The sequence below is a fragment of the Gnatocerus cornutus genome, chromosome 9 (genome assembly GCF_029298725.1).
Source record: "Gnatocerus cornutus isolate USDA-ARS CGAHR chromosome 9, icGnaCorn1.1, whole genome shotgun sequence".
In the NCBI taxonomy this organism is placed as follows: Eukaryota; Metazoa; Arthropoda; class Insecta; order Coleoptera; family Tenebrionidae; genus Gnatocerus; species Gnatocerus cornutus.
The window spans coordinates 14,127,473-14,147,711 of NC_142241.1; the positions used below are offsets into that span (position 1 = coordinate 14,127,473).

At 42.2% G+C, this 20,239-nt stretch overlaps 1 protein-coding gene across 1 annotated transcript; it reads left to right on the forward strand.

Annotated features, from left to right (window-relative positions):
- Nucleotides 1-2,950: 2,950 nt before the first annotated feature.
- Nucleotides 2,951-19,935, forward strand: stan (Protocadherin-like wing polarity protein stan). Its single transcript, XM_088046707.1, has 17 exons — nucleotides 2,951-3,043; nucleotides 7,336-9,046; nucleotides 9,093-9,579; nucleotides 10,139-10,564; nucleotides 10,613-12,660; nucleotides 12,705-12,909; nucleotides 12,957-13,234; nucleotides 13,281-14,886; nucleotides 14,935-15,121; nucleotides 15,513-16,287; nucleotides 16,337-16,481; nucleotides 16,531-16,749; nucleotides 16,912-17,132; nucleotides 17,182-17,617; nucleotides 17,667-18,525; nucleotides 19,027-19,255; nucleotides 19,397-19,935. Exons 2-17 carry the CDS (start codon nucleotides 7,401-7,403, stop codon nucleotides 19,428-19,430), a joined length of 9,801 nt encoding a protein of 3,266 aa, XP_087902833.1. The 5' UTR covers nucleotides 2,951-3,043; nucleotides 7,336-7,400; the 3' UTR covers nucleotides 19,431-19,935.
- The last annotated feature ends 304 nt before the right edge of the window (nucleotides 19,936-20,239 follow it).

A 20,239-nucleotide genomic window follows, 5' to 3' on the forward strand; every position in this document is an offset into this window, starting at 1 on the left:
TTTTTAAATTTTTGTAATTTGATTTTCTTGAATTTTGGACTTTTAAATTTTAATTTTTTTTTCAGTGTTTAAAATTTTGGATTTATGAATTTATTGATTTTTAAATTTTTGTATTTTCCTTTCAAATTTAAAAATTTCGATTTTATTTTTTTTTATTTTGGATTTTTACATTTAGAAGTTTAGTATTTTTGATTTTGTGTTCATATTGGAAAAAAAAATTCTCGAATAAAGTTTATTTTTTGTAGATACAATTTTATTCTTTCAAATTACATTCACTTTCTTCTTCTTCTTTTGGAAGGATTTCCTACACACGTGTTGTTATCTTCTCTCTGAACAAGGATCGTCCTTTCTGGTAAACTGGTTTTCTAAAAAAAAAAAGGATTTAAGATCTGGGAAGGTAAACGAAATTTGAGGTGATATTGGGAAGGTTTAGGGCAAGAAGAAAAGAATGTCATAGAATGCGGAAATAAAGAAGCAAAATTGGGAAAATGGCAAAATGTAGAACGAAAAATTACAAAGAATGCAGGAAAACAGTGTAGTAAAAGAAAAGATAAAAATGAAAGTAAATAAAATGGCAAATGAAGAATGCCATGGAAATGGAGGTAAGAAAGAAAATTCAATAGAAATGGGATAAAAATGGTGTGATAAAGAATGTCGTAGAATAGAGGATTTGAAAACTGTGGAGGCAACCGAAATTTGGGATGATTTTGGAAGGATTAGGGCAAGAAAATGTAGAGGAATGAACGAAAAATTCTAAAATTGAAGAATCAGACATTTGGGGTCAAAGATAAATAGTTGGAGACACATAAAATGTAAATTTATTAAATAAACATTAAATGTAATTTGGGTAAAAGTCGGTTTTCTCATTAGCCCACCAATAAACTGATTGAAATAAAGGGACAAAGAAAAAATTAATAAGGTAATTAATTTTGTAAAAATGGCGTTTGTCGAAATGCGAAATACGCATCGTTTTGTTTAATTTTGTGTTTGCTTTTCGCGATTTTATACCAAATTGTGATTTATCAACTGCAAACATAGCATTTCGCTCTTAATAAAATTGACTGACTTTGGATTTTTCATTTATTATTATTTATTGAGTTGTCTTATCTTCAGAAACCGAATTTAGTTACTGTAAAGCAATGAAATACAGGGTGAATTAATAAAATCAGTGCTCGACCGATTTCTCGCTAATTTTCGATGTTTTCTGGCTTGAATTCGCAAAGAGGAGCACGAAATCTACAAATCATTACTTTTAATCAAGATTTAACGGCTGAATTGCAAGAAAACTGCAGAATTCTGCACGAAATCATCAAAATTCTTAGAGAAAACCGCATATTTCGATGCAAAACGACGATTTCTCGCTAATTTTCGATGTTTTCTGGCTTGAATTCGCAAAGAAAGGCTCGAAATCTACAAAACCATCACTTTTAATCAAGATTTAACGGCAGAATTGCAAGAAAACAGCAGAAATCTGCACGAAATCATCAAAATTCTTAGAGAAAACCGCATATTTCGATGCAAAACGACGATTTCTCGCCGATTTTCGTTGTTTTCTGGCTTGAATTCGCAAAGAAGAGCACGAAATCTACAAAATTATCACTTTTTACCAAGATTCAACGGCTGAATTGCAAGAAAACAGCAGAATTCTGTACGAAATCATCAAAATTCTTAGAGAAAACCGCATATTTCGATGCAAATCGACGATTTTTCGCTGATTTTCGATGTTTTCTGGCTTGAATTCGCAAAAAAGAGCACGAAATCTACAAAACCATCACTTTTAATCAAGATTTAACGGCAGAATTGCAAGAAAACAGCAGAATTCTTCACGAAATCATCAAAATTCTTAGAGAAAACCGCATATTTCGATGCAAAACGACAATTTCTCGCCGATTTTCGTTGTTTTCTGGCTTGAATTCGCAAAGAAGAGCACGAAATCTACAAAATCATTACTTTTAATCAAGATTTAACGGCAGAATTGCAAGAAAACAGCAGAATTCTGCACGAAATCGTCAAAATTCTTAGAGAAATCCGCATATTTCGATGCAAAACGACAATTTCTCGCCGATTTTCGTTGTTTTCTGGCTTGAATTCGCAAAGAAGAGCACGAAATCTACAAAATCATTACTTTTAATCAAGATTTAACGGCTGAATTGCAAGAAAACAGCAGAAATCTGCACAAAATCATAAAAATTCTTAGAGAAATCCGCATATTTCGATGCAAATCGATGATTTCTCTCCATCAAACATCCTTTATTTACTTCATTTTTACTGTCACTTTTAACAATATTGGTTGAATTTCACATGCATAGACTACACTGAAATTTTCAAAATGCAAATGAAATGACTGTATATTCATTGTTTTGTACAGTTGGCAACCCTTCTTAAAATTGTACAAATTCCCAGCCCACTACGACTGTAGTTTTGAATTCCCAAATCGAACAGTTCCTCACTCACGCTTAATTAATGAGATCGCAAAAGCTATTTCCGGAAGTTCATGTATTCTTGAGATTTGATCTTCCACAAACTCGGGAGAGACCTATAGAGCTACAAAAAAAGGAGATTGAGTTTAGACAGCTCTTGGTAAGTCGGTACTTCACTTGGATCCATTTAATCAAAACTTTCGTTCTTCCTCTTTACTCAAAGACATGATTCTAGTTTGTGCAATATTTTTATTGTACAATGTTATTAAAACATTGCTAAAACCCGCAATAAAGTCATTACGTAATCGTCGGAAGCTGGCGCCATCTGTCGAGCTTGAACGAGTTGCGTAATAGTAGGAATCTGCCATAACTCAGTCTGACAAAAGAGAGAGCAAAAGCTTCAAAATGGCTGCCTGACTACCTGTAAACTTGTGTTTTTTACCCGAATTCCGTAAATAGACTGTTTATTTTCCCCGAAAAATTCACAAAACCCCCTAAAAGTGCGTAGTTTTAGTGGTAGAACCTCTAGTGATTTTGGTTGTGCTGGTTTTATTCAGAATTCGGTTTTTAAATACCTGTGTCAATGCACCGATGTTGAGGTACAGTCTGCGTTAAAAATACAGGTAAGAATTTAAATGGAAATGGTTTTTAATTTTGATTTTATATTTATAAATCAATTGGCGAAATGTTCGCAACAATTTTTTGTAGTTAAGAATTAAAATACCGCCAAGAATAACGTCTTTATCTTTAACTCGATTTTCGCTAATTAAATATCTCAGGTCGCCCCATTACGCTTAATGAAACAAGTTCCAATACTTGTAAGCTGGAATTGTAAAGTCTCAATTCACAACAACCTCATTACAACATGAGTCACCCTCGGATCAAACGAAACCCCACGTTTCATCCCCTAAATGTTAGGGTAATACACCTTCACATAAATTTTTGCGGTCGATAACCACTCAAAATAAAAGTTTGAGAGGTACTTGCAAGGCTTCTTTGTCTCAGCTTTTATGTAAAAAGTGTGCTTCACTTAGGGGTAAGTGCCCTAGGATGACACAGCGACAATGAAACCAACCAGAACGTGCCTGTGAATCCGACACGGCTAATGAATGCATTTTGAATACTATAATTTATTGGCAATGTTAATTTAAATAATTTAAATAAATTAGCAGCCTCGTAACATTTCCTGTGTGCAGATTTATCTCGGCGATGCCCAGAACAGTTACTGGGTCGTTTCACAGCGAAATAACAACATACCAAACATTCCATATTTTGTTGTTAAAAGTTCGCCGGTAACATCGCTACATAAAATTTGCATTGAATACTGGGAATTCGCTGTCCCTCCGTCATCCCATTTTCCCTGCTGACATTCCGAATTATCATCCCGCCAATAAATCCCCTTTGTGAAGGTCCACTGGACGCTTTATTTAACTGGAAATGTCACATCTCGAACACGAGCTGAAAATCGGGATTTATCTTGGCGTGACGGTATTTTTTCATTTTCAAATTACTCAGTGTTTCAGCGCTCGGCCGCATTGATATTCAAAGCAGGCGATTTCGGTTAACATACGATGAGGTTGGGTAAGCATCTGCTCAATGAAAGATTCAACAGCTATAAAAACATGGTCAATCACATAAAAAGTTGCGTTGACCGCGAAGAGTGATTGGCTAGGGAAAGTGTACTGCTTTTTTAATAAGATTGCTTGATAAGTATTCAAAAAAGATAGAATCTGACGGATGAGGTTGAGTAATTAGATGTTGCCAAGCGTAGAAAGAACTGAAAGAAGAGAGTCGTGGTAGGCCATGACTCGGGAAATACCATGGTCATTTGATCTTTCTTTAATAAACAGATCTAATGGGCATTGTGGATTGATGGACAGCGATCAGGTTTATTCCATAGCTTGTCAGTCAAATTTAACCGCACAAGGAAGTGTCCAGAAATACAAATTTATAAAAACGATATAAATAACAGAGAAAAAGTTATAAATTACTTGTGTCCACGGTGCGTGTTCGTTATGAATTGGTATTATCCGATAAACCTGTTATTTTCGGTCAGTCGCTTATAATGAGCCGAGATTTTGTTTTTCATTTTTTTTGTCTCAATAACGGCGTCCACGCAAGCTTTGGAATTTGACGTTTCGGTTTCTTTTGTTTCTGAGCGTTTTTGTTATCCATATCGACATACACTTGACTTCCCCTAATTTCCCAATGATTTCCTTCTGATTTTGTCCAACTTTTCCTTATTTTCTTGTGATGTTATCCAACCTCCTCTTGTTTCTTTGTAATTTCGTCTAACCTCTCCTTATTTCCTTGTAATTTCGTCTAACTTTCCCTGATTTCCTTATGGTTTCGACTAACCTCTCCTTATTTTCTTGTGATTTCGTCCAACCTCTCCTTATTCCTTATGATTTCGTCTAACTTCCTCTGATTTCCTTATGATTTCGTCTGATTTCTCTAGATTTCTTATCCATTGCCCCTGATGTCCTAATGATTTCCCCTCATTATCTAGTGATTTCTTATTGATTTTCTTGATTTCCTAACGATTTCCCTTAATATCCTAAGACTGATACACTGATTTCCCAGGGAGGTTAACCCTTCGTTATTAGCCAATAAACAATAATTCGTACATCTAGCCAATGAATGAAGAGCTGCGTTCGAGTTGGTTGTCCGGATGAGTTTTTGTCATAAAAACTCCTTTGATAAAGCCGATGCGGGGAAATAAGCGAATCTCTTTTTGTGTTTTAATCCGATTTCACTCACATTCTCCATTTTGTTATGAGGAAAGGGTGGATCTTTAAAATCTTTCTGAAATCTGCGGCTTTTGCTCTAGGATTTATTAGTTTTAATTAGATTACTTTACTAAATTAATTTCAATACACGTTTTAAGTCATTTTATTAGCTTGAAACCACGAATATCATGAAAAGACTTTTCACACGTTTTATCTACGATTGTTTCACATTTATAATTTACAAGAAAAGTTAATTAGAAATATCATCTGATATCAAAATTAAATATTTTTGACAGATTTGGAATCTCCTTTGGCACAAAACTGCTGTAAACTAGTGTAATTAATTAGTATGCAAAGACGTCATTGTGATGCCAACGTAAGAACTGCAAGACTGACAAGCCCCTGAAGCTCGCATTAAAATGTTTACTCTGTAAAACAATAAAAATACAAATGTTAATTGATTCTAGAGTACGCTCGCGACACAGCTTCCAGTTTTTACACACAACAAAGCAACTGTCATTACCGCCACAATCTGTCGCTGTTTGTTTATTTGTTCATAAAGTTTCAAGTCTTGCAGACTTTGTGTAAAAATTTTAGAACAAGGTCTTATAACGTTTCTCTAAGTCAGGCCTGAGGCCACCGATCGACAAGAAACTTATGCAATTCCTTTCTTATATAAAAATCACTCAACTTATTATAGTCAGTTAGAACAAAGCTACCGGTTGAATCGTAGTAGTTTCCAGTGGAGAAATCCGAATCGTGAAGCACTGCAGCTGCTTGCATTATAATTAAAGGTAGCAGATGGCACGTCACTGTTTCTTCCCACAAAAAGCTCGTTTTGTGGAAAAAGTATCGATAATAGAATTTGCGAAATGTCATTTCCTCAGGCTACAGACGTTCAATGGGAGAATTAATTTAGGGAAATATTTTTCCAATTAATTAGTTTTTCTCGCATTTGATTACATTCCGAGTCCGGTGGACGAGGAGGATAGAGGCTTCCTCAAATTGCAATCAATAAACGACTCGCAAACGCACACTTGGAGCTAACATTGCGTTGTGTAGATAGGTCGGACATGAGGGGCGAAGAAGACGAAGTAGACGTCAAAAGTTGGAGAGATTTATTAGAGTAAAAAAAAGACGTTTGGCGGAGATGTATTGCGTTCAAGCGGAAAAACAATGGGAATGACTTTATCAAAATGCAAGATGGTGGAGTCTACAAAAAATGCGTTTCGAGGTGTCTGAAGAAAGTCTGCAGAAATGATTCTATTAAAATTGTATACAATGGTGAATGTTTAATTCAATTAACGTAAAGTTTGCAATTATGGAAAGATTGTAAGAATGTTGTAGTTTCCCGGCAGACGTTAATTACGACAAGGAATTAACAAAGGTTTTGCATCAAAAATGAGAAAGTTGTGCATGCAAAGCCGACGTCACAAAAATCGACTGACTAACTTTTGTTTCGGGGAAAATGAAGCACCCCTTCGTCTGCGCATGATTCCCTTTATTATCCGACTTTTAGGTAGGTCATACATTAACACGAAAACTGTATTTGAACGCACGGCGCGGTGTTTCGTGGGTGTTGTGTCTTCATAAGTGCTCGCAGGTAGAGATAAAGTAATCAAAGCAATTAATTCGGAAAGAATTCCAATTCAGGATATTGGAATTCCATCCGTAGATTCCGCGTTGAAGCAAGCGAATCTTTTCATATATTAATCCCGTAAGAGATCAGTTATTTAAATTTTTATGTCAACAAACTAGCCGGACCGCTTTTCACACACGTGAGCTCTTCTTGTTAACACGGATTGAGTCGTGTCTTTATAGCTTTTGTGGCGGTGTGTACGTTTAACAACCTGCTAGGAATGTTTTAATATTATCCCATATCTGGTTCATAACAAAATCGGCTTTATTTGACGGAACATGTGAGACGAGAATGGCGTGACGCGCGTTATTTTACCTGACTTGTATTAACATAGCCTCTAATTAAGTGCTACCAATGGTGGTATTTCTTGCCGTGTATGGGAACGGCCTTAGCGGATGTGCTTTCTTGCACATTCTAAATCGTGAGCAAGATTGCGTTCGGCGAAACGAACTCTATTGACCAATTTTTGAAAGTGTGATAGCTCGCTTCGCTCGCCGTTTGCGTGCTAATTACTTCCAACCCAATCAATACAATTTTTTTGTTCCAGTAACATGAAGCCCCCCATATATTCCCCCTGGCCGAAACTATGAACGACGATGTTGATCCTGAAAAATGATCACACCGTCTTCTCTCATGGTTGAGAGACAGTTCCAGAACACGATCTCCATTTTTCTTCTGTTTTACTTCTGTTTCCCCACGAGCTCCAGTTATTTATTGCTAATCGACGAAAACCAGCAGCCTGGTGAAGTTATCTTCAACGCCTCAGTGTACAGACTGGGTTCTGAACGCAGCTACAAGATAAATGTGCATAGATCTGCCCCCTTCACCGAAAGTCTGATCCGTGTGGACCCGAAAAACGGCCAAGTTTCCCTATTGGAAAGTCTGCAATGCAACGGACTGTATTATCCCAACTTGTTCACCGTTCATATCGATTCCACATCGAACCGATTGAGAGATATCGATTACTATAGTCTACCTCTGCGAATCCTGATAATCGGCTCGCAATGTACCGAACCAAGCGACGAAAATTTCGAGTATTTGCACGAAACTCGCCGGAGAAGATCTCATGCCACCAACCCATTTCTTAGTCAAATTCACCCATCGGTTAAAGAGAGAATAACGGAAGCCAGACAATGGATATCGGAAACATACGCGTCGTTCGCGATTCCAACAACGGGGAAATGGCAGAAGATCTGCCTGCGGCAGTCGCAGTTTATCAACTCCATCGCGGCTTTCCTCCCCAAGACAATCAGCGAGTATTGTACCGTCACTTTCGATTATCTCAGCGACGAGCGCTTCAAAATCGAGCACAGTCAAGGCGATTTGGTAGCCAGCAAAGATGTTTGCATCGTCGAGCCAATTTGGAAGATCACCGTTTTATTCTCTGCTCACTGCGAACATATCCGTGTTCTCACCACTGAACACCGCCTCAAAATCGTGTATCACCACCAAGTGTTCAACGACACCGATATCGCGAAGAGAGTGCGAAGGGAGCTACGCAACCAATCTCCGTTTTTCGAAAAGCCGCTCTACATAGCTAGTGTTTTAGAAGAATGCGATCCTGGCGTGGTGGTGACCAGTGTGAAGGCTCGTGATCCTGAAAATAGCCCGATTAACTACTCCATGACGAGTTTGTTGGACTCCCGGACCCAATCAATGTTCGATATTGACCCCAAAACGGGAACGGTAACGACTAAAGTGAAATTGGACCGGGAATTGGTCGACGTCCATTACTTCCGAGTGACCGCAATGGATGATAGTTTTCCGCCTCGCAGCGGCACGACGATGCTTCAAATCAATGTTTTAGACGCGAATGATCATTCTCCCGTTTTCGAGATGAACGAGTACGACGCTAGCATTAAGGAGAGTGTCAGTGTGGGGTCGACGGTTATCACGTTGAAAGCCACCGATCAAGACGTGGGGAAGAATGCGGACGTCGAATATTCCATTCAGAGCATCAATGGAGGAGGAATTTCAAGCGAGGAGGAGGATAATCGAGCGTTTAAAATCGACTCCAAGTCGGGGGTGATCACCACGAGATTAACGTTGGATAGAGAGACAACGGAGGTTTACACTCTCATTGTTACAGCGAGTGATTTAGCGACACCTCAAACAGCCAGGAGGTCGTCAAGCGCCAGCGTCGTTGTGCATATCTTGGATGATAACGACAACTACCCCCAGTTTTCGGAGAGGACGTACACTGTGGCCCTCGATGAAGACATCGATTGGACCTCAAACCCAGTCATAGCCCACATTAAGTAAGTGACTGCGATTTAACATCAGCGTTTTTATGACTGTTTTTAGAGCCTCGGACGCAGACCAGGGGAACAACGCCGCCATCCGCTACGCCATCATCAGCGGCAACACACAATCGCAATTCTCCATTGACAGTTTAACAGGGGATGTTTCGCTAGTTAAACCGCTGGATTACGAGACTTTGAGGAATTACCGCTTGGTGATACGAGCGCAAGACGGCGGGAGTCCCGCTCGTTCCAACACGACGCAGTTGCTAATAAACGTTAAAGATGTCAATGATAACGCGCCTAGATTCTACACGTCGCTCTTCCAAGAAAGCATCCAAGAGAACGCTCCCGCTGGTTACAGCATCGTTAAAGTGCAAGCGTACGATGCCGATGAGGGCCCCAATGCGGATATTAAGTACACGATCGCGCCGCGGGACTCCATTGGAGGCAGCACTGAAGACTTTCCTTTGACGGTGGATCCGCACAGCGGATGGATCACCACCACGAAGGAGTTGGACCGGGAAGATCAATCGAAATTCATGTTCCAGGTAAACCTACTTTGAGAAATTTGAATTTTTTGTTTCATGCCTTCCTGAACCTTGAAATAAAATTTGGTTGATGGTGGATTGTGCGTTAATACGAGAGCCACTTTTAGAAGAAATTAATTAAAAACGTGAAATTTCAAATTTTTCACTCGAAATTTTTGAAGTTGGTGTTACTGAAAATTGTCACATTGATTAAACTAACCTTACTTTTTTTATTTACTTATGCGTAGAGGACCAAAGAACCATAAAATTGCTTTGGAAAGGCATTTTGGCAGTAAGACGGTTAGTTTAGGCTTAACGCGACGTTACACAGCAACAGATCTTCATTTCGCAGTCACACAATCTTCGAACTTTCGAGCGGGAAATTTGAAATTTTACATTTTTTAATCAAATTTTTATCTAATGCCGCAATAACCTAGAATTCTAAAATAGTCGTCAGATTAAGAATTCTTTAGAGCACATACCGCCATTAACGTAATTTAATTTGAAGATCCGGGAGAGCAGGAAAAAAAAATTATATGTTTAGCAATCCGTGGAACACCCGGTACAATTCTGATTTCAGGTGATCGCTTCTGACCAGGGGAAGCCCCCTCAGTCCGCCAGCGCGAGTGTTGTAATCACCGTCCAAGACGTCAATGATAACGATCCGGCGTTCGAACCGAAAAACTACGAAGCGGTGGTGTCTGAAGATGATCCTCCGGGAACTCCAGTAGCGACGGTGACGGCCTCCGACGCCGACGAAGACGCCCGTTTACACTACGAACTAACGAACGGGAATACTAGAGGGCGGTTTGCAATCACGTCGCAGAACGGACGTGGCGTCATCACCGTGGCTCAGCCCTTGGACTACAAGCAAGAGAAGCGGTATATTCTGACAGTGACGGCGGCGGATTCGGGCGGACGGACTGACACAGCCACCGTCTACGTCAATGTTACCGATGCCAACAACTTTGCGCCGGTTTTCGAAAACGCCCCGTATACAGCTAGTGTAAGTCCTTTTATACTTTACTCACAGGCACGTGATTTCTGTCTCTAGGTCTTTGAAGACGCTGTTGTTGGAACGACAGTTCTTGTGGTCTCCGCCACGGATAACGACGTGGGTCTCAACGCGCAAATAACATACTCTCTCGGCGAAGACGGCGACCACCCTCCAGAGTTTACGATAAACCCCCAAACCGGCGCTATCGTCACCACGAAGTCTCTAGACCGAGAAACAATGAGCGGGTATTTGCTCACTGTCACCGCCCGCGATGGGGGAAACCCCCCGTTATCCGACACCACAGATGTTGAAATTTCCGTGACAGATGTCAACGACAACTACCCCGTGTTTAAACAGGCGGCTTACTCAGGAAATGTGCTGGAAGACGCCCTCGTTGGAACCTCGGTAGTTCAAGTGTCAGCGACAGACGCCGACGTCGGTCTCAACGGAAAAATCTCCTATTCCTTGAGCGAGAAAGACAAAGAGGATGGTTCTTTCGTCATTGATGCCACCAGTGGGGTCATTCGAACTAACAAAGGTTTGGATCGCGAGTCCGTCGCAGTGTACGAACTCGAAGCCTACGCGATTGATCGAGGGTCACCGACTTTGAGTAGTTCAGTACCTGTGACAATCAGAATCGATGACATCAATGACTCTCCGCCAGCGTTTGATTCGGATAAGATCGTGTTGTACATCGCGGAAAATAGTCCGATCGGATCCACAGTCGGGGAAATCCACGCCAAAGATCCGGACGAAGGCATCAATGCGGTGGTTCAGTACTCTATCATAGGCGGCGAGGATAGTCAGAGCTTCTCATTGGTCACTCGACCTGGCTCGGAGAAAGCGGATTTGCTAACCATGACGGAATTAGACTATGAGAGCCCAAAAAAGAAATTTGATTTGATCGTCCGCGCCGCGAGTCCACCTCTACGCAGCGACGCCCACGTTGAAATTATTGTCACGGATGTCAACGACAACGCTCCTGTCCTTCAGGATTTCCTCATCATGTTTAACAACTACAAAGACTTTTTCCCCACTGGACCCATCGGGAGGATCCCGGCGTTCGACGCCGACGTCTCCGACAAGCTCCACTACCGGATTTTGTCCGGTAACAACGCGAATCTTGTGGCGCTCAATGAAAGCACCGGGCGCATCCAACTGTCGCCTCAACTCAACACCAACGTCCCGAAGATGGCGTCCATGGAGGTGTCCGTCACTGATGGCGTCAACGAAGTTAAAGCAATCATGCAACTCTCCGTGCGTCTCATCACTGAAGAAATGTTGTACAACTCCATCACAGTCCGATTGAACCAAATGACCAAAGAGGCGTTTTTGTCCCCCCTTCTGGGGTTCTTTATGGACGGATTAGCAGCCATTATTCCGTGCCCTAAAGAGAACATCTTCATTTTTAGCGTCCAGGACGACACCGACGTCGATGCTAAAATCCTCAATGTGAGTTTCTCGGTGAAACGTCCCGACGTCCCCAAAGAAGTGTACTACACCCCTCAATTCCTCCAAGAGAAAGTCTATTTAAATAGGGGAATCCTCGCGCGACTCTCCACCGTGCAAATCCTCCCCTTCGACGACAACCTTTGTGTCCGCGAGCCGTGTCTCAACTACGAAGAATGTTTAACAGTCCTCAAGTTCGGTAACGCGTCTGATTTCATCAGCAGCGATACTGTTTTGTTCCGACCCATATATCCAGTGACGACATTCACTTGTCAGTGCCCCAAGGGCTTCACCGGGTCACGCGAACATTACTTGTGCGACACCGAAGTCAATTTGTGTTATTCTTCCCCGTGTCAACATAACGGCACTTGTAAAGTGCGCGAGGGCGGCTATACTTGCGTGTGCGCTCGAGGCTACAGTGGAACGAATTGCGAAGTAAAACTGAGCGAAGATTACTGTAATCCGAGTTTATGCAAATCAGGAAGTACCTGTAGTCCGAAAAATGGAAAATCCTTTATTTGCGAGGAGTGTTCTTTGGACGCGGGATCAGAGCATTACACGCCTCTCTGCGAGCTGAAGAGTCGGAGTTTCACCAAGAGCGCGTTTTTGACGTTTCCTAGCTTGAAACAGCGACACAGACTACATCTGAAGCTGAGGTGAGAAAAATTGCGCTTGTTACATAAATAACGATTTTATCCAGGTTCGCCACTCAGTCCCGCAACGGCTTGCTCTTGTACAACGGCCGGTATAACGAACTCCACGACTTTATTTCCTTGGAGATCATCAATGACCAAATCCAATTTTCGTTCTCTCTGGGCAGTAATATCACCAGAGCTGTAGCGGCAATACCTGGCGGGATTTCAGACGGAAATTGGCATTCCGTAACGGTTTCGTACTTCAACAAAGTAAGACGAAACTCAACTTGAGCTTGAAGTAATGAGGTTAATTCCAGTCCGCCACTGTTTCCATCGATGACTGCGACACGGCTCTGGCTCTGAAGCACGGCAAAGAACTCGGCGGCAAATGGGCGTGTGCTGGCTTTGCCGATTACCGTTTAGAGCCGCGCTGCGCGTCACTCACCGAGACGTGTCATCGGTTTTTGGATCTAACCGGGCCTTTGCAATTAGGGGGGCTGCCGTCGCTCTCTGCTAATTTTCAGACGAGGAATCGCCACTTTGAAGGGTGCATTTCGGATCTCGAGATTGACTACAAATTCGTGGATCTTAATTCGTACGTTTACTTGGATTTATTGATAGAGGGATTAACATTGTTTTAGGTTTGTGACTGATAATGGTACCACCCCCGGATGTCCAGAGAAGCGCTCTTCCTGCACCCCCAACCCGTGCAAAAACGGCGGCGACTGTCGAGAAGGTTGGGCAATGTTCCGCTGCGCTTGTCCTCCAGGCTATGGGGGCCGCGACTGCAGCGAGTTAATCAGCCAACCGTGGCACTTCTCTGGAGATGGTACTCTTTCCTTCAACCCTCTTCTGAGACCCATCCAGCTACCATGGTTGAACGCTTTGTCAGTCAGAACGCTACAAAAAGACACGTTTTTGATGTCGATCCAAGTCGGGCAAAACAGCTCCGCTGTGGTTTCTCTCCAAAACGGGTTTCTGTTGTACTCTTACAATGGTGAGGCGCTCTCTTTACCCACCAAAGACTTATCCAATGGTGAGTGGCATCACATTGAAATCACCTGGCTTGGGACTGAGATCAAACTCTCGATTGATTTCGGGGAGCACACAGCCCTCGTGCAATTCCCAGAGAAGATCCAGGGGTTGTACATCGGGAAGATTTTAATAGGAGGTCCGGACAACTCCTACAGCAGTCTTAACGCGGGGTTCAACTACCTCGAAGGCTGCATCCAAGACGTGCGAATCGGCAACCACCAAACCACGTTGAATCGACCAACAGTGAAAGAAAACGTTGAAGACGGTTGTCCACTCTTGACCGAGTGTCAAAATGATTGTCCTGCCAGCGCTCAATGCGTCACTAAATGGGGGCGCTCGTCCTGCGAGTGTCACGAAGGCCACGTCGGCCCTCTCTGCTCCCCAGTGTGCACGTTTAGCCCCTGCGAGTCAGGAACGTGCGTTGAAGCCCAAGAATCCAAAGGCTACACCTGTCATTGCAACTCCACGGACTACTCAGGAGACTACTGCGAAAGTCGCTTGGCCCAACCCTGTCCTTCGAGTTGGTGGGGCTACCCGGTTTGTGGCCCCTGCGATTGTGACGTAGAAGCCGGTTATAACCCCGACTGTGATAAAACCAACGGGCAGTGCCACTGCAGAGAAAACCACTACCAACCTAAAGGAACAACGAAGTGTTTACCATGCGACTGCTACCACGTCGGTTCCTTCACCACGCAGTGCGACCATGAAACGGGTCAATGCAGATGTCGCGACGGCGTCATCGGACAGAAGTGTGACTCCTGTCCGAATTCTTACGCCGAAGTGACGTTAAACGGTTGCGAAGTTATTTACGATGGTTGTCCACGCAGCTCTGCTGATAGAATCTGGTGGCCAAGAACGGTTTTCGGGGTTGAAGCGATTGAAAATTGTCCGAAAGGAGCGCATGGAAAAGCGTCACGAATGTGCGATGATGACTTGGGAGGGTGGCAAGAGCCCGACTTATTCAACTGTACTTCGGATAGGTTCGTTGAGTTACGCGAGGAGCTCAGTAACATCGAAAAAGGAGATTTGTTACTCAACACGTTCGTTGCTATCAAATTGGCGTCGGATTTATACAAGGCTACCAACGTAACTCCAATGTTGTACGGCGCCGACGTCCTCGTCGTCTACGACTTGGTCAAAGAACTTCTTATGTATGAAGCGAGGATGAACGGATTGAACTTGACGCACAGCCAAGATAAGGATTATATTCATGTAAGTCGTAATTTTTTTTGTTTATCAGTGTTACCAACTTAATTTTAGAATATCGTGTATTCCGTGGCTACGGTTTTGGACGAGAAGTACAGCGGCCATTGGAGAAGGATCAAACAATTGACGGGCGATGGGGCGGACAGCTTGATTAGTTACATCGAGAGCTACATCAACATTTTATCAGTCAGCCAACATGATACTTATACGAATCCATTTGAAGTCGTGGCCCCCAATATGGGTAAAAAAAAATTCCTGCGATTTTATTTATATCAGAGCTCATTAATATCGGTCCACTTATTAAAAAGTTAAGTTGGCAGCAGCCCTTAGAGATTTTTATCGGTAACAGTTGGCAGCAAAAGCGTTCGACCTTGACGCAGCTGTAGCATGCGTAGAAGCTAATCGTCTTTCACAACATTGCAAAACTTTATTAAAATCAGTCTTTTGCAACAAATTTTTAATTAGTTATTGATTATTGATTAATACACTAAACTTTGACCACGTGTTAACCTTGAAAAATCGCTACATTCAATTTTCCCCTAATTAAAAGCCTGATTTACACCCGAAAAATTACACAGGAGAGTGGACTGATAGCAATGAGCTTCACTTTATAATAAAGTTTGTAATTCCAGTTCTGGGCTTGGACGTGGTAACCCCCGAATCGTTGTACGGTTACGAGCCTGACGTCATTCCAGCGGTACCAAAAGACCTCGCGTACACCACCGAACGAGTGGTTCTTCCCGACACATCTCAATTCCTTCAGGACAATTCCCAGAAATCCTACGGGCCTCTGGTGGCGTTCCCCAAATACAACAACTATCTCTTGGACAAAACGAAATTTGATCAATTCACGCGTGTTTTGATTCCTCTGAAACTCCTCGGGATCAAACCTGTGGAGCATGGAGAACTCATAACAAAGCACTCTTTACCGGAAGTCGGTGCTGTGGTCAGTTACGCTCAGTACAAACAAGCGAACTCTTTGATGCCGCAAAAATACGACGATTCCGTCGTCAGACGATGGGGTGTCGACATCACCATCGGCTCTCCGTTGATCTCAGTAGGCGTGCTTGTCCCAGAATACGTCGATGCAATCACCAAATCAACAACAGAACAGAACATCATTTTCGAAGAAGTTAAACTACCGGAAATCGACATCAGCGAGCAGGATATGTTCCCGAAGAAAGTATTAACACAACCGGAAGCGAAAGTCCATGAAAACGATCCGTCGTATTTAAAATCAACACGACAAAAACGCGATAAGTCATTGACGAAAAAACTGTTATACAAGAGCTTATCAGGGATCGCTTTAAAAATCCCCGTGAAACTACAGATTTGGTTGGATTCCAATAAAACACTGTTTAATGAAAGGTCGAACCCGCAATGCGTGCATTGGTCGACGGCGCGGGGGTAAGACGATTTTGATTCGTCGAATTATTTTATTGGATACTGATTACAGGTATGGGGAGTGGTCGCGTGTCGGCTGCCGAACTGAAATCAGCGAGGATTGGTTCGATTCGGATGATAAGACGCCTTTGATTGTGAACTGCACCTGCAACCATTTAACCACTTTTGCAGTTCTTGTCGACGTGGTGGATTTAGAAGTAATAAAACAATGATCTGATTGGGTGGATTTTTTATTGTTTTTTTCAGTATATTCCAGAGCCGTCTCTTCTGGAGGACATCTCGAGTTATAGTTGTTTTGCCATCTCTCTACCGCTCCTTCTGGCCGCGTATCTCATTCTGGCTCTAATTAGAGGCCTCCAAACCAACTCGAACACCATCAGGAAGAACTTGGTTTTGTGCGTCTTTCTGGCCGAGTTGCTGTATTTTATAGCGCTGAAAGCCAGGAAGCCCATGGTCAGCAGTGATGTAAGTCGTTCCGGGTTGAAAATCGTGCATTAATGGTCGCCATTAATCAACGATTTTAATATATTTTAATTTAAATTAAAATCGTTGAGTAATGGCTCCATTATTGAACGATTTTCGGAAAATAATATTTCAAACTCGTACTAAAAGTGAACCACTTTGCAGCTCCCATGTAAACTAGTTGCCATCGGTCTTCATTACCTCTGGTTGGCCTCTTTCTTCTGGATGTTGGTCGACGCTCTGCACTTATACAGGATGTTAACAGAAATGCGGGATATCAACCATGGACCCATGAGATTCTACTACAGCATGGGCTACGTAATCCCAGCGGTGGTAGTGAGCTTAGCTGTGGGAGTCAGAGCGCATCAGTACGGCAACTACTACTTGTAGGTACCATCGTTTGTTTCTCCACGTGATTTAACTTTTTTTTTTCAGTTGTTGGGTCTCCCTCTACGAGAGCGTCATCTGGAGTTTAGTGGGACCCATTTGTCTCTTGGTTCTAATAAATCTCTTCATATTAATATTAGCGATTCGGGCTGCATTCACGTTGCAAGACCATGTCCTGGGTTTCGGTAACTTGAGAACTCTTTTATGGGTGTCTGTAGTTGCATTACCACTCCTCGGAGCGACTTGGATCCTCGCCGTTTTAGCAGCCTCGGAGCGCCACCCTCTTCTAACACCGTTTTTATCAGCGGCGGTTCTGGTCCACGCTGCGTTTTCTTTGGGTGGTTATTGTTTCGCCAATAACCGAGTCCGGCAGAACTTGCTAAGATCCATAATGAGATGCATGGGCAAAAAGGTACCACTTCTTGAAACCACGTCGGTTGTTGGAGTGCCAAGTACCAGCAGTCAGAACATTGCCGCTCAATCGGTACTGTAATTTCTAACTTTCTGGTTGTGGTACTTATGATTTTTTGCAGAGATCCGCATTGGCGTACCACTCCACGCTGGACCCGACGCGTCGCAATATTGGGATTTCCACGTCGAGTACCACCTCGAGATCCACCACCAAGACGAGTTCAAGTCCTTACAGAAGCGACACGCATCTCCGCCACACTTCGACGAGCACCTCAAACTACAATTCTACCAGCGACGTTCCTTCTTACATGCGTGGGTTTGAGCACGAAACCGGTCTCCACAGACACCGCGAACTCCCTGAAGAAACCGAACGCCGGGAACGCCGAGCTGATAGCGACTCCGATTCCGACGGCTCAGAAGGTCGTAGTTTAGACCTAGCTTCAAGTCATTCAAGCGACGACGACGAGTCAAGTACCAGAAGACACAGAACTAGAGGACCATCGAGTGGTCGTCAGGGTTATCTGCCCAACATCACAGAACACGTTGTGTCTCGTTGCGGCACGCCACCTTCGCTTAATGTTAATAATGCTCAATTGTTTCCCTCGGTGCAACCGAGTTACGGGTCTAGGTGGGCGAGCCAACTACCGGAAGCGTATTTACCAAACCCTGCTGTGCCGGAAGTTGGACGGTGGTCGGCCGAAACGGGGTCAGATAATGAGTTCTGCCACAAGACTAGCTCGCCGAATCCTTTACCGAACCCTGACGTCACTCCTGAGACATGTTTGCCAACTTTACAGTCTGAACAGTACATGGTGCGGACGCACTACGACAATCATTACAACCCTAGTCAAGGCTACAAGAGCGACTATTTGTCGAAGATGATGCACCACGAAAATATGAACTTCCAAGATTACGGGGAGAGAGGTTCAGATCTGGAGGATAAGCATCACATGAACGACAAGTATCTCTTTCCGTACACAGGTAAGAACAGTTATTTAACAAACAAGTTGGTTAATGAAAGCGATTAATAATTAAGCGATTTTAACCGGCGAGATTATTAATCTTCCATTAACTATAGTTAGTTTCAAAACTTTTCCGGTTTTCGAATATTGAAAAATCACCAAAAAAAGAAAATTGGTACAAAAGTGGTTATGCAACCAAATATACAAAAATTAAAGTGAGGTTATGTGTATGACGGATGTGCCCGATGTGTGCGCAGTTGTTAAACTGGTTTAATTGGTTGCCTATAATAAACACATTAAATCATTCATTAATAGCCCATTTTAATGCATGATTTTAGCCGACAATGATCACTGCTAAAATCATGCATTAATAGTACCCAAAAACAAACGATCGCCGGAAAAGATATTTAATTCGAGCACTTTATTCCTTTATTCTGTTGTTACACGCTAGACGATGCCTTGAGAGGTTAGTCTGATTGTACCCTATTAATTACCACAGATTTAACACTCTTGTTTTCAGCTGAAGAAGACCACGTTTCGGCTCACAACAACTATCTACCCCCAAGTCGTTTGATGTCACCCATAACAAACGATGTGAATAATCCAGGAATGGAATACCATGGGTCTCGTATGGGTTCGGTTCTTGGCTCTATCCATGGATCTGTTTGTGGTAGTGTTAGAGGATCGCCTTCACCTCTAATGCCGCCAGTGTCTATGATCCACTCAAGTCACCCGCCGGAACCCCCTCAGTAAGTTACTACACATTTTGCTTCTCACTAACTTTCTTTATTAACAAACTAGCTGGTGTTGGGAGTATGGTATTAACAAATAAAAGGATTGGTAAGGCTTTTGGGGGTGATTTTGCAACACTAATTTTGTTATTTGTGCAGGAAGGACGAAAAGAACGAGGAAACGTCGGTGTGAGAAGTTCGTTGTACAAATCGATTATTTATTTCTCTGTAATTATGTTCATTCAATCAAAGACTGTAAGTATAATTGTAACAATCTATGAGATTCCGAATTTATTTCTGAGCTTTACTACTCTACAGTAATCATGTATCAAATTGCCATGATTCTTAAGTTAGTTCTGTAGGTTTAATAGATTCTTTAGCCATCAGAGGAGAAGACTAAGCTATTTTAAGCCATAAATTACTTTTTTCGTTTGCATAAAAAAGATATTTTTGTGTAAATTTTGTATGAAACCTGTGCCTAAAAAGCTTTTTTATATGAAAGTTTTTTTTGTATAAATGTTCGTAACCTAAAGATATTTTGTAAGATCTCAGTATTTATTTAGATTAGGGATTTGATATGTCACTGACCGTACTTAGATGTAATTTTTATCGTTTGACTGTGCAATTTCATACATTCCATTTTTTTTATATACATTTTTGTACACATATTGTGATTTTATTTTATGATTAAACTATCTGAAAGATCAATGTGTCATTATTACTACCCCTCTAGAAATGTTTGAAAACCACTGACGACAAGTAATTTTCGTGAATACACAACTAACGCTTGGGTCAAGTGGTCTGGGAATAATTTGAGAGTTTTTTTGCCAAAAATTATGACAAAACTTGTAATTTCAGTGATTAAATTTAACGTGTGAAAATGACAGCAACTGAAAATTTATAACAATGAAGCTAAGACATGCCGTCAAAAAAACCCAGTTTTGGTTCGTTTCTTTGAACACTCGCTAGATAAGACCTCCAACATATTGTGAAGCGACGTGG